Source organism: Micropterus dolomieu, linkage group LG05 (genome assembly GCF_021292245.1).
Source record: "Micropterus dolomieu isolate WLL.071019.BEF.003 ecotype Adirondacks linkage group LG05, ASM2129224v1, whole genome shotgun sequence".
NCBI classification, from domain to species: domain Eukaryota; kingdom Metazoa; phylum Chordata; class Actinopteri; order Centrarchiformes; family Centrarchidae; genus Micropterus; species Micropterus dolomieu.
In genome coordinates this window covers 20,786,222-20,801,754 of record NC_060154.1, presented here as the reverse complement: position 1 = coordinate 20,801,754, position 15,533 = coordinate 20,786,222, and the positions used below count along the sequence as shown (strand labels likewise).

At 42.8% G+C, this 15,533-nt stretch overlaps 1 protein-coding gene across 1 annotated transcript in view; it reads left to right on the top strand.

The window, feature by feature from the left end:
- Positions 1-10,672, top strand: part of zgc:92140 (uncharacterized protein LOC447854 homolog) — a 26,459-nt gene extending 15,787 nt beyond the window's left edge. Inside the window, exons 4-7 of the mRNA XM_046049274.1 lie at positions 4,821-4,906; positions 6,674-6,741; positions 7,804-7,864; positions 8,982-10,672. Of these exons, the coding sequence (XP_045905230.1) occupies positions 4,821-4,906; positions 6,674-6,741; positions 7,804-7,864; positions 8,982-9,026 (260 nt within the window). The 3' untranslated portion in view covers positions 9,027-10,672. The remainder of the gene's footprint in view (positions 1-4,820; positions 4,907-6,673; positions 6,742-7,803; positions 7,865-8,981) is intronic.
- The last annotated feature ends 4,861 nt before the right edge of the window (positions 10,673-15,533 follow it).

The window sequence follows — 15,533 nt, the reverse complement described above, 5'->3', positions numbered from 1 at the left end:
CCCCCCCCCCCCCCCCCCCCCCCCCCCCCCCCCCCCCCCCCCCCCCCCCCCCAAACACACACACATATCCAACCACCCCACCCCTCTCTCTGTCGTTCTCGCACAATAACCGGAAAAGTCTGAGCTCCATTACACAAACACTGAAGGACGACGAGGGAAAATAGCAACACTCTCCAAAACATCATGCAATTGATGTCTGCGATAATTACAGTCGGAGGAGATTGGAGTGGAGATAGCGTGTATATGACTGCGTACGTGGCACCCTAACATGTATACACAACAATGGTGGCAGATTTCACTGTTTTAGCATTTGTGTTGTTTTGAGGCAGCGGAGCAGCTGAGTGGTTTGAGGGTCTGACAGAATCGGATGTTAACGTCCCTCTGACATATTTGTGTCACAGCAGAAAAAATAGTGTGAAGACAAAGCATTCATGTTGTTTGCGTTGCAGATTTTTCATTGATTAAGTCACGTTTACTGATGTTTAGGCAGAAACACCTGGGAAAAAAAGCATCAATGGTAGGTTTTGCTCCAAGTGAATGAAATGGGATTGCTCAAAATTGATTATTAGTGCCTCAAAGAAAAGCTGGCACTTCTAAGTGGGCGCTCAGTCCTTGGAAATATTATCACATGCGCAGTTGAAAGACAGAAGCTTCTGTGAATGAACGTTTTCTGACGCATTTCAGAGAAAACACAAAGCATAAAAGATAAACTCATAACAAATAGAGTTTCTGTGTATAGATTCAAAGGCATTGTAGGGCAAGTGCACAGGAATGAAGAAGCACTCTGGTGACCTGAAGGTCACTGCTACCCCGGGCTGAAACGATAGAGAGAGAGAGAAAAAGAAGCAGCACTTGCATGTTCCTCAGGAACATTCATGCTGGTTAGATATATGTACTAGATGCTGAATGTTAGACTCGGAACCAACATGCACCTGTTTTAGTCAAAGGAGAAAATAATAAGACTGTAAATAATTTTAGATGTTTGTCATAACACCCACCCAGACTGTGCAAAAGTGAGATTAGTGCGCATGTACCCTACACAATTGTAGATACAGCTACGGCACATAGAGTATACAGTACATTACATATGCATACTTAAATCAATGTGGGCATACACATCTATATGTGCATTTCAGAAAGCCAGTCTGTCTAATCGTATTCTATTACATTATACAAAATATGGTAATTTACTTATTTCAGCAACATTAGGCTAATGAGTAACTGCTGCTGCATGGCCAATGGAGGCTAAAGATTCTATTTTGCAGTGGGTGCATAAGGGACCATTTTTAATATCATGGGCCTGGAAAAGGAATCTGATGGTGAAATATGTGTTAATATTCTGCCAGTAGGAACCAAAAGTCAGATCCTCAATGAAGATGATTACTTAATTGTGATTTTTGCATATTTTCCGATTAGTCGGTAGTTGTGTGAGGCCTTTAGTCGTCGTTTAAGTTTAGTGTTTTTTCTCACTTGCTTACAGTAACACCCCAAATATTTCAGAATGTCTTTTCTGATCAGTCTGTTCCAGCTTTTCATCATTTTATCCCTACCAGGAAAAGCAATGACCTTTATTTCTGTTCAGAACATTATGCACAGTATTTATATATTTCTAAACTGAATCCTCCTTCGTGTGTGTGTGTGTGTGTGTGTGTGTGTGTGTTAGAAGTGAGACTTAGTGTTCAGGTGTAAATGTCATGGCCAGGCTGGTGATGGCCTGGAGCCAGAGTTGCCGAGAGGGAGGACGCACAGCAGGAAGGACAGAGTGACATAGCCACAGGACAGGCAGGCCAGCTCGAGCTGTTAGAGCAGACACGCACGAACACTCAAAGATGGCTATTTAAATGACTCAACTCATACAAATACGCCACACTTGCATAAAATGACAATCGTGCTGATTCAAAGACACAGCGTTATCTGAAATAGAAACACACTTTGTGAGCGCACACACACATGTGCAGACATATTCACCCTCGTGCACACACCGTGACTGTTGGTACCTTAAGGTCAGCGCGGAGCTCCGGTCTCTAATCAGAGATGCGAAAGATGTACACATCACAAAATCACGGCTTCTCAAAATAGTTCTTCCTTTTCATCTTCCCCTCTCTCTCTCTGACGGTTTCCCTCCCTTTCTCCCAAAGCGAGCCCGGCGTCTGCGTGACGAAACACACTTGTCATTTCTTGTGACAATGACAGCCGCACACAAGCACACGCACACACACACGCACACACACACACGACCCGCACAGCATGACCAGCCTTTTGCTCCTATCTAAATTGAAGCAAAGTCTGTGATGTGATGATTCTTGATTGGTGTAAGCTGGGTCACTTTGATCTATCTATACCCGTCACATTAAGCTCAGTGACTAACCTGTAACAGGAGCAGAACATCCAGCCTATTTATCCTGTCAGGCGGCAGCTCACCCAAATTAAAAAATGACATTTTTCTCAACTGCTGCTTGAAAATGTCCATTTAGATGTAGCCCACAGCGGCAGCTAATTTTACCCCTTGTTATTCATCTGTATCCACCTTAAGGTACAGATTAAATAGCTTGTAATGTATGTGGGTTGCCCTTGTAATAAACAGGAGAACAGAGGAAATGGCTCTTAATTCTGTTTCCTGCTGCAGCACCGTATGTGCCGCATGTTTACAGAGCAGATCTTAGTTTGGTGAGCCTGTGTATTGTTATAAAACCATGTGTGTGCCTTTGTGTGTCAGCATGTTCAGACAGGAGCTGCTTCGCTCCGACTCGTTTACATTCCTGAGACAAACAGAACAGCAGAAAAGTAGTCGACATTTGTTTCTTCTCCTTCTCTTAAATCTGCCAGCATCCCTCCTTTTTCTCCCTCGAAATGATGATGACAAATGCTGGCTGTTTGGCTCTACAATGACGCACGTGTAACGGTGTAAGGTGATCGCAGAAGCAAGCACACACTCAGAACACACGGGTGATCCAGGTGCGAGGTGGATCATGAGCAACAGAGCAGAGGGAGGGAACCCTTCTGCTGAGTACAAAGTGGCACAGACACACACACACACGGATAAACAGATAGACAGACTGCCGATAGAGTGAGGGCAAAATACGAAGAGTGCAGCAGATAAGGCCAATAGAAGGTGTGCTCGTGTGTGTGTGTGTGTGTGTGTCAGCATCTCAACTGCTTTTTATCAGTCAAATGTCCAACAACCAGGTAGTCAGCAGAAGTGCCTGTGTGATTGTGTTGTTAGGTGGGGTTTGGGCTAACATAAATGTGCTGTATGTAGAGTTTTTAGACTTTATATTATTTTGCATCACTATTATAGTTCTGGACTCGTAATAAGGCTATTTACCTAAGCACTAAATTAATGTTACTTTTATTTTAATGTTCAGATTAAAAAAAACTGTTTTCCATAACGTGTAAACTACACCAATCCTATGATCAATGTGTCGCATTTGATAGACGTGAAAATTAAACTTTACGACGCTACGTGTGCGTTACGCAAGGTGACTGCATTCACACAGTAATCTCAGTCTAAAGCACATCTTTACCTACAGATCATTTTCTCAATCAATTTATCAATTGTTCTTCAAAATGCTTGATTTCTGACCAAAGGTCCAAAACCCAGAGATAATCAGTTTACAATCACATGAGACAAAGAGAAACAAACAAATTCTCACTTTCTCCTTATTTCACTGGAATAAGAGTTTAAAAAGCGATTCATCAGTTATCAGTATTGCCGCCGATTAATTTTCAGTTGATTTGGTTTAATCAGTTAACTGGCACACTGTAAAATGCAATGTTGAGGAGAGCAGAGGCCCCAAATCATACTACATTGTCTCAAATGAATATGGTAATGATTAAGTTACTTAAAATACAACAGTACACACACATTTCTGCTTGGGCTGGACGGTATGTTTTTAAATCTAGAACACAATAAATTTTCACATCATTTTTATAACTTTAAGTGTAAAAATAAGTGCTTTTTAATGCATCCTGTGCATGATATTTAATTTGTCTGGCTTGCTCACTTAAGATACGTTTGTCCTGATTAATACACTATAACCAGTTAGAGATGCTGGACTGGGCTGTGAGCCGGTTGATTTGTTGAACCTCTGTTTATTTATTGCATCCATTTTAATTATATGGGATTCAAACAGCGTATTAAAAAATTGCAATATGAGTATCTATGGATCAGTAAGAGACGCATAATGCCTGGATGTCAACACTTTCATTTTATTGCCCTAGTTTCACTCTTTAGTAGTGATTTAGGATGTACAGTGCGAGGCGTGGCGGTGTGGTGCTGTGCAATTTTGCAGAAGTGTTACCACAGAGCTCAACTTAACTGTCTTAACTGTCTAAGCTGTCCATGTAGCCTAGAAGCTGTTCAACAGATCTTTAATCCCCTCCAGCTTTCTCCTTCTCTTTTACTTCACAAATACATGTATTCCATCTCGCTGTCGCTCAGTTTTTGCTTTCTCTGTCCTCAGATGAGTTACTCGAGTTAAAATGGAAAAGAGATGAGCAGTCCTCCTGCTTGTACACCGGCTGCCATGTCCACTTTCTAAAACATTGTATCAGGTTATAGTTATCAGATTAGCTTGGACAAATTATAACGAAAATCAATAGTATAGTCATTGGTAATGTTGACATAATGGAGTGAGACTACAGTGAAGCCGATGTGACAGTTCAGTTGTGTTAGCCTTTCAGATCACATTGACCTGGACAAATGAAAGGAATCTGGTCTTGTTGTTGTTGTTTATTTCCCCTGACTCTCTCTCCCTCCTTTAATCATGTCTCTCTCTGTCTCTCTCTCTGTCTTTCTCTCTGAACCACTCTCTCCTCAGATGAATACAAGATGAAGGGAGTGGAGGAGGTGAAGTACATGAGAGGGGATGAAAACAGGGTGAACGCACGCAACCAGGAGAACCTGGTGAGACACATACACACACACACAAAGACAGACAGGCAGACAAACAACCAACCCAACCCATCCACTGACAGTCTGTCATCCACACACAGACTCAGACCTTTTCCTGACAGTTTATCAGCTCATGCGAACAGTTCGTGTTTGTGTCCAAAGGCGGCTCTGTCAGCCTCAGCAGCCCACACATACACACTTATTGTCTTTTGCACACGCGCAAAAACTCACAGAGAGCCTCACACTCACGCAGGTACAGACAACATGCTGGCGTGTGTGGAATGTGGGGGCTGATCGCTTGGTTGGTTTGACTCCCTCCTGCAAAACCTGTGGTCTCAAACAGTGAAAAGAAATGTCACGTTGTCATTGAAGAAGTATTAAGAACTTTGCAAATAACCTGGCTGTCTAATCCCTGTTGCACATTTCCCCTCCATTTTGTAAAGCTTGTGCATAAATAGAACCTTATCAACACACTGAATGACTCAAAAGTGTGGTATTGTGAGATGAGAGCCTGTTGTTCAGTAAATCAGGTTAGTCTGCCTTGCGTCCTGGCAAGCACTGGAACAATAACAAATGTAATTATAAATCCTGATTTAAAAAAACTAAACAAAAGTAGTGTCAAACTGCCACTAACTTATATTACTGCAGCTCAAAAACTGGCCTTATCACTGTAACAGGCTAACACCACGAGGGGAAGCACCTCTTATCCTCTGAAACTTTGATTTTACTTGAAAAAATCAGATAAAATGCTGCTTGACTAATGCTCTGAGGAATATCTTTTGGATACAACAAACACACAGCTTGTCTTTTTTATTATTATTATTAAAGGAAACACATATTTTACAGTTTACAAATGAGACGAATGGCATGTTGTTCAGTTAAACTGACCCCAATCCCAACCTCCAGTATAGCCACTAGATGTGGGCAGACCAGTATTTGTGTCCTACAACATTTTATTACTGTTGGTGTATGCTGTCAAAGAGGAATACACACACACACACACACACAGACAGACAGACAGACAGACAGACAGACAGACAGACAGACAGACAGACAGACAGACAGACACAGACAGACACAGACAGACACAGACACAGACAGACACACACACACAGACAGACACACAGACACAGACACACAGACACAGACACACAGACACAGACACACAGACACAGACACACAGACACAGACACAGACACACAGACACAGACACACACACACAGACACACACACACAGACACAGACACACAGACACACACAGACACACAGACACACAGACACAGACACAGACACACAGACACAGACACACAGACACACAGACACACAGACACAGACACACAGACACAGACACAGACACACAGACACAGACACAGACACACACAGACACACACACACACAGACACACACACAGACAGTGAGTGGCGAAAGACGCAGGTTGAAGTATCTTTGGTTGATCGCTGCAGCATTTTACTATAGCAGGAAACTGTACACAGAGCTTGCAATAACATGGAAGGGGACTCATGTGAGATGACCAACCTTCCTCAGAGTTGACACAACAGTTTTTTTTAGACCTACATACATTATATCTGTGGCCATTCTCCTATGGCTGTTGTGCCGTGCAAGTTGGGTGCGGGCGTAATTTGATAATGCAGGTTTGATTTGACGTGTGCTTTCAGCGGTGTGGCTGTTTGCTGATAGGAGTTGTTTGTCTTTTGCCTGTATTTATCAGCTGATAATGAGAGCTAATGGGGTGTGTGCGCGTGTGTTTGTGTCTTCCAGGAGAAGAGTAATGTGCAGTACAGGGGCAAACAGCAGAAAGAGGTCGCTGCAGCAAACATCAAGTCGAAGTAAGTGGCCAGCAGCAGTCTGCATACACTAAATGTCTGGTGGATATCGTATAAAAATATATGATTTTTTAAATTATGGACAACTCTGATAACTTGAACACCTTCTCACAATTATTGTTAAAGGGTCAGTTCACTCAAATTTAAAAAAAAAACAAACAGATTTTCTCACCTCTAGGTATATCCATACAGATGGTTTGGATTTAAATGATTTAAACCAGATTGTGACTTGTTCTTCTCTTTCTGTTTTCATAATTAATTTGTAGTGCTCACAGCATTCAAAGGTTGTACTTAAAAATATCAATAGCAACATGTCTCTCTAGAAACAATGTCATAATCCACAGTCCTCGCTGTGAACAACCTTTGTTTCCAAGGTTGAGAATTAACTTTCAACCTCAACCATTAAGCTGGGCGACAGGTCCTTATAATGGAAATTTGAACACTTTCAAATTCCTTGACAAGTGGGCAAACTTCATCTGCTGAAGACGATTGTGTGATATAATCGAAAGCTTCAGAACAGGTACCCATGGACCTTGTGGAGAGATTGTTTTGCCAGCTCAGTTTTCATAGGGGCTATTACTTCCAAGAAAAGTAGATCCAATGAAAACTGATAGATTTGTTGGCTGGACTGACCATTTAACAAACCGTTATGTCCAATGTCCATTAAGATGCGACTTTCAGTTTGTTAATATTATGAAGTGTAACGTAAATGATATTTTGTCTCTGGTTTTTGTAATGTTGCCTCTTGGCTAACCTCAGGCTCTGTGTATTGATGAGTCTCTGTATATGTATACATACTGGTTGTTGGTGTCTGCAGAGTATTTAGCTTTGGATGAGAGACTGGGTTAATACTTTATAAAAAGAATTATTTAAATAATCCATAGCCTCGCAAGCCATGTATTTCTCACACTGCAGTGACTGTGTGTGTGCGCAGTAGTGCATTTGTGCTGTGTGGGGGGGTGTAATGGAAAATTCTCATGATGTATTTGTTGCCTCCCCTCTCCTCCTCGTCTCGCAACCTCCAACTTCCTCTCCCCCTCCTTCTCGCTTCCCTCTCTTTCTCAGTATTCACACGTCAGAGAGCCAGCAGGAATTTTTCAGGATGCTGGATGAGAAGATTGAGAAGGTGAGGGGAGGGGGTACATGTGGGGCACAGAATGGGTCTCCGAGCGTTTAAAGAAACAGCTGGGTCCTAACATTTAAAGAGACAGGCTGTGCAACAGCAACATCCCTTAGTCCACATTGTCATTGTGCTCAGGAGCTCAACACTCCCCTCCACATGTGTGAGGAACAGGTCATTGCTGCACTCTTGAATTACACCAGTTGTTTCTGCGTGAAGATGAGGTTGCAAAATGAAATGACAGTGGCTGCTGGAATTATTGCTCGACTCTGCAGTTTCCCTCAGCTCCACAGAGAGTTAGTATCTTTAAGCTCGTTGTTCTGGTTTTATGCCCCAATACTTCACTGTTTTGGTGCAGTCTCGCCGCTCTTAACAGCATTGTTTTCTTGCTCTAAAAACTCACCGTACACTACCTTCCCAGCACAAAATGGCAGACCGACAAACTTGGCAACCAGCTGGTCAACATAGCGGAGCAGCTAAAGAGGCAGATTTTTCCCTCAGGACTTGGTGGAGACCAAAAACAGAGCTAAGAGAAGAATGAATATTGGACTTGTCAGCGTCTTGTCCAGCAACACCACTCAAAATTAATGCTAATGTTGCACTGTGTCTGCTGGATGTGTTAAATAGGCAGCTGTTTTCTAACACACCATATCAGCATTATAAGATGAGAATGCAGTGGAGAATTAAAATGAATTTGTGAGAATTAAACATGTAAAGTAATATAAAATGGAAAATCATTAGCCAGGCACCATACTTTAGTAAATATACTTTATTTCCATCACTGATTTGCAGTGTGCTACTGAGGCAGCTTGTGTTTTAAAGCCTGATTTAAAGAGAGACAGTGTAGAGTTAGACAAGCTCCTCATTATGATGGAAGAAACAAAACAACATAACTGCCCACCTATCAGCTCTTAACTGCCTCATCCAGTATTTTCTATGCCAGTACCTGCAAATCGACAAGGGTTTGTTTAAACTGGTTACTGGAGTAACAGGAGGGTGTGGGGGGGTAGACAGTTAAGAGAGTCATTTAAAGTAGGTTATACTTAACTGGAACAAATTAGAGTAGGAAAAAAACATGAAAAATATGCACCTCTCATATTCTCTCTAAAACCTTTCTTTGCAGGGGCGAGACTACTGTTCGGAGGGGGATGAGGAAGATGGGACATAGCACAGAGGCCCCCAAGATTCACTCCCATAGAGAGCCTCACAGAGAGTGCGTGCGTGTGTGTGTGTGTGTGTGTGTGTGTGTGTGTGTGTGTAAATGCGTACGTGAGTGCTTATGTGTGCCAGAGAGAAAGAGAAAGAGAGTTGAATCCGTGTTTTCCCAATGGGGCGTCGATGTAATGGGACACTGTATGAGTTGGTATGTGTGTTTTTGAATGGATGGCAAAGATAGTATTTTAATCAAAAGTTGGAAGAGTGGGGGATAAATGTGAGAGAGAGGAAGAGAGAGAGACAGAATGGGATAAAGAACACTTTCTTCAGAGACTGCAGCCCTCCTGTCTTAGCGCCTCACCCCTTCAGGCCCCTGAGCAGACAGATGGAGGTGGCGGAGCGATGAAGGGACAGACGGATGAAAGGAGGGAGAGATGGAGGCGGACGTGACGATGGATGGACGCACATCGCTATGAACGTGGAAAAAGGACGTGCCACAGTTGGGTCAGAATAATTTCCTCAAGCAGGACAACAGCAGCTCCTCATCCCTCCATCTGTCCCTCCGTATCTGTCCGTCTGCACCTCCATATCTGTCCCTCTGCACCTCCGTGATCCAATCCCATTTAACCCCAACTGGACAGAGGAACTCGCAAATATGGAGGCCCAGTAAGGACAAATGGCTTGCTGTGGGGGTGCGCGCGCGCGTGTGTGTGTGTGTGTGCGCGTGTGTGTGGGGAGGACTGAGAGCCACACAAGTGAAGAAGAAAGGAAGCCTGGGGAGGAAAAGATGGTGAAGGCAGAGGAGTTATGTAACGCCGCCAGGATCCACACTGAACTTTTTTGGCCTGCCTACCAACAGCCAGGCCAGCCTGGGCCACGAGGGACTGAGAGAATGGTTGAGGGAAGGTGGAGAAGAAAGAGTGACAAATTTGTGATATTTTAATAAGAGAGAGTAGGGAGCAAGCTGGTGATTTAGAAACTCTAAACTCCTCCTGCCTTCTGAAGTCAAGGACCTTTTTTTTTATTCTGTTCTGCAGCCACACGTTCACTTATTTTTTCTCTTTTCGTCAGTTTGTTTTTACTCTTGGCTTCCTTCGTAGTGTTTCATCATCATCAATGTCATGAACATCTTCATCACTGCAGCAGGCAGACTGGAGCTGCGTTAGTTCAGAGCATCTGTGTCTCAACCCGATCCATCCTCCTTCATATACCATCACACTGCAGATCCCAGCTGACCCACACACACACACACACACACACACAGAGTCTTTTATTGTGCATAATGGTAACATGGCCTCATCCCAACACACCCTCAGCATGTACATATAAACCACCCAAACACACATTTATTGTATCCCTTTCATTTCACCAGCAGAATGTCATGTGCATCAATCAGAGGTATTCTGTATATTTCTGCTTTGGTTCAGCTCATACACACACACACACACACACACACACACACACACACACACATTCATACACACACACACACATTCATACACACTCGGCAAACTGGGCTGAGCTCAAGGGGAGGATGCGTGGTTGCCATGTAGACACAGACTTGATCACATTTTTTGTTGTCATCTTTACCGGATACTTCCTGTTGTATTATTTTGAATACTTTTTTTCTATTAAAAATAAAAATGAAGAAGCTCTTAATGTGCATGGCTTCTTTCTTTGTGTGTGTGTGTGTGTGTGTGTGTGTGCGCCCTATAAGCTGAGTAATGGAGCTCTGTCATGCTGGCAGTGTACTGAGGAGTGTGAAGTCAGTCTATTGTCCTGTGGTCATGCTGACTAAAGCCATGTAGTTGGAGCAGATTCTCTCAGAACATCAGGACTGTGTTATGCCACCTGCTGGCACAATGTCAGCACTGCCGTCTAGTAGACAATATGTTCCTGAGAACAATGTTGCCTTTCACTTATAATTAAATACACAATTTAACATTATGTGTTCTGGAGCAGGCTTTTGGAATTTATTAGATTTCTCCTCCCAGGTTCAGCTTACAAGTAAAAAAATAAATCAAGTTAACCGTCAAAAATGAACTCAGTGTAACAAAGAAAGTATATTTTTTTATTTCTCATTTTTACATTTTATTAAACTATATCTGGGAGATTAAATGACTTCCAGACGACATGACTTTAACAAATTTAAACTCAGCTCAATAATAAAGCCAGTCTGGCAATTGAAAGAGGTTTATAAGGAAAAGAGGTACAGAAGAACAACACTTAAAGTAGGATTATCTAATTTCCAAGTAATTCAGTAATGTTGCTCTTCTTGGAAATATAGTTAAATACAAAAGAAATAAAACATACCCTTGCACATATCAATACAATCAAGGGTTTTGCTGCTACATCAGTACTTGTTCTGGTATGACCTGTACTTAATGGTATGATAATGATAATGCAAAATGACATTGCTGATTCAATACGATGACTTTCTGTGTCTTTTCTACTTATGCTACTTATACTATGTTGGAATATTCAATGAATTCAGAGAATTATCACCAGAATTTGCAGGCCCTCTGAGCTCTACAGACAAATGTTTGCCCCTTCTTGATTTCTTATCAAACAGGGTAGGTTTGGATTTTCCCCCTTAATAATAAAAAATGCATTTTGTGTTTACTTGTGTTATCTTTGTCTAATATTTCAATTTGTTTGATGATCTGAAACATTTCAGTGTGACAAACATGCAAAAACAAAATAAGAAATCAGGAAGGGGGGCAAATACTTTTTCACATCTTTCAACTCATTGTTTTCGTTATCAACTTCATAAGGTGATGGCAGTTTTTCTGCTGACTCCCAAGTGGCCAAAAAAATCAGTTATTGCAGTTTTAATAATGTGTAGCACAGAAGTATTGTGAGTTATTGTTAATAATCATTTATTGTTTTATGGCACCCTAAATAAGTACACTGATCATGTGTCCTCACAGTGACCAAATGAGTGATAATACTGTGATAATATCACAACAGAGGAAGTCTTCACAAAGGACTATATGATGTGTTAGTACATAAAACCACTGAATCAATATCTGCTCCTCTCCTCATCCTAATGTGCTCCCTGTGGGACTGGACGCCATGATGCTTCGAGTGAATGTCAGTGCTTAAGTTGATTACCACATTGTCAAAGGAAACACTCAGTAGCCTGTTTCTTTAAAACCCAACTGTCTCACTCTAACACACACACACACACACACACACACACACACACACACACACACACAAACAACTCCTTCTTTACCTTGCATGACTCACTTACAGGGGCACATGAGGTTACAATCTGCACCCATTGCAGCAGCAGGAAAGGGTCCCTGTGGGCCAGTGCTCGCAGGAAGGCTCTCCCACACAGAGAAATAAATGTTTGGTGGAGGCAGACAGAGAGAGGGAGAGAGAGGTGGGCGATGTAGTCAGTAAGTGAGCATGTGGGAGGGAGAGAGAGCGAGAAAGAGACGGATGTTGCCCGTTAACCTCAGACAGGAATATGGGCAAGAAAATGTTCTTTCCACCCTGACGTAAGTACCAATAAAGAGCCCACTCCTCCCTGCTTTGAGTGTGTGTGTGTGTGTTTGTGTGTGTATAAATGAAATAGAGTCCAATGTGTGAGAGTCCTTATTAGGGTACAACTTGTTCTTCAAGTCCAATTAGCTGAAACGTGATGGTTTGGTTTTAACCTACCTGTCATTCCTACAAATGTTACATGTTGCAAAGGTTACATATTTCTCTGTCATAATTATTTTTGTAAGGCAAGACAGACAAAAGTAAGATGAAAACAGGCTTGGAGACGAAAGAACCCCATTCCACATGCAAGTTTGGTAAAAAGACTTCTCTGTGCATCTTCAAGCAATATTCGGCTGAATCAGTGCTACTCAGTTAGAGGTGAGCAAACTTTCATGGGAAAAACCGGACTGGAGCACACTAGTTGATTTGCAGCCTTTAATTGTACAAACAGAAGTTTAAACACATGTTCATGTGTATGAACATGCAGTAAGAAAGAAACTAAAGAAATGTGGGACCAGTAAAACGTTACAAGCTGGATGGTGGAGCCACTGAATTCACAAAATTGTGGTTATCATCAGATGATTAAAACACAAAAGTCTTACTGAGATTTCAATATCATGAATCAAAAATGTTTTTATTATTGTATCACATAATTTTAAATTGACTGTGTGAGAGTGGCATGCACACATAGAGTGTGAGTCAACTCTGAGAGGCAAAGAGATGGATCCCTGCCTGGATACCCAGCAGGCCTTTGCTCAGTGTCTTAACTCTCTCCAGCAGCTCCTCACTGCCTAATACCCACTTTGGAGTAATCTACCTCTAGTCACTCTAAACACATTCATTTAGAAGTGTGGCAGCGCCAGCCTCTTAACCCTCTTGCCCTCGCTCAGTAAGGAGAAGTATAATTTTTTCCAAGTACACCAACTATATTCCAGTGTCTCTTACGTCAGCCCAGTAAACTTCTCTCTCTCTCTCTCTCTCTCTCTCTCTCTCTCTCTCTCTCTCCTCCCCATCCATTTGTATGTAAAGCCTCTCCATGCAGATCCATACTCTGGATTACCTTGGCAAAGGAGCAACTCACATGAGGGGTCGGCCAAGGCTGCAGGAAGGTAGCATTAGATGCATTTGCATTCATGCTGCAATATCCACAAGAAGTGACCTACTTAAATCCCAAGAAGCTAATTGTTCAGTGTAAGCAATTATGCAACCGTCTGGATGCATCTGCTTAATGTCAAGCGCACAATTTGACAGCTCAGCTTATTGGAAATTATTTGTGAATTCCCTGACGAGCAGAGTAGGGAAGGTTGAAATGGATAGCCAGGGAGCCTGATTGCTTTATGGCTCTGCCCTCATATTGTATTTTCCTGCAGTCTGCCAAATTCACATTAGCTGAGCAAGCAGTCAGTGCCTGGAGCAACACTGGTGACTTGAGCCCAGTGGTACTGAGGAGACAGTGTGCAGGAGTTGTTTAGTGACGTGTGTTGGGACAATTCAACAAACTCAATTATCTGACCAGGATGAGTGGTTTCTCTCACACCGCTTGGTTCCCATAACACAGTGTGTGTGTGTGTGTGTGTATGTGTGTGTGAGAGAGAGAGAGAGAGAGAGAGAGAGAGTGTATGTGTGTGGGAAAGAGAGAGATCTTTAAGGATAAAACAAGAGCACCATCTGCTGGTTCAGGCTATCCCATGACTCTGACAAACACATGCGCACCTGCCCAGAGAGACCTGACAGCTACTGAGAAGGCAAGTCCTAAACCACCCACCTATACATACACACACACACACACACACACACACACACACACAGACACAGACACAGACACAGACACACACACACACACACACACACACACACACACACAAATCAGTTCATTGGAATTACAAGTGTGCAGGCCTTTACTCTCCTGAAATCACTTGTTTTAACTGAGCCATACAGAGAGCCTCACCAGGCTGCTGCATAAAAAAATACAATTGTATGTGCTGTACCTCTAATATCCCGTGTTTCAGGCTTGTGGCAGTGTGTTTTTGTTGGTTCAGTTTCCACTATGTATTATGGTTGAAAAAAAAAAGCAAAAAAAAAAGAGAACTTAATGTAGGAAAAGTGCCGCAATCTTTCTACTATATATGTTTTTATGCCTTTTTATGAGATCCCAGAATGCAGGGTTACTTGTGGTTCAAAGAGTCTCCAAAAGTAGAATAGAAGACAGAGCCTTCAGCTATCAAGCTCCTCTCCTGTGGAATCGGGTCTCAGTTTGGTTTCGGGAGGCAGACACCATCTCCACATTTAACAGTAGGCATAAGACTTTTTCTCTTTGATAAAGCTTATAGTTACGGCTGGCTCAGGTAAGTCCTGAACCACCCCTTAGTTATGCTGCTATATGCTTAGACTCAGGTACGGCTCGTGGCATAGACGACATAGGTGGGTGCCTAGGGCACAAAATGTTGGGGGGCGCCACAAGAGAAAGTTTTCGGCTCGACGCGAATCAATTCTTCCCAGCTGATGCGACACCGGTGTAAGCCGTGATAGTAATCAAGTGCCCCTCGCGCTGTGAGTCCAGGCAGTTCCCCTTCGAGGGAACTCGAACTGCGTCGGTTACGACACTATGGGAACGCCTCTAGGCGAAGCAGGTCTGAACGTGAATGAAATCACTCCAATCCTATTGGCCTGTTGCTAGAACGGTAAGGTGTGACGGAATAACCGGAGGAGTATAAAGCACACCTGTACACACTCATCATTAGCTTTTTTTTATTCAGCAGGCGCTCTGTATGTTGTTTGAAGAAAGCTCCAGTCCTACAAGCAGTATGTCTTACCTAAAGAAGAAGTCTACCAGCATGTCCGGCAACCAGATGTACAGAAGGTGTGTTTTTTCTTGCCCTCGGTACATCACGGATGGAGATTCTCATGAGATGTGTGTCTCATGTTTGGGGATGGAGCACGCACGGGCAGCTCTCGAGGGGGCTGCCTGCGCCCGTTGCGAAGCCCTTTCCGTGCGGGTACTGAGGTACAGCATGGCTCTCTTTCC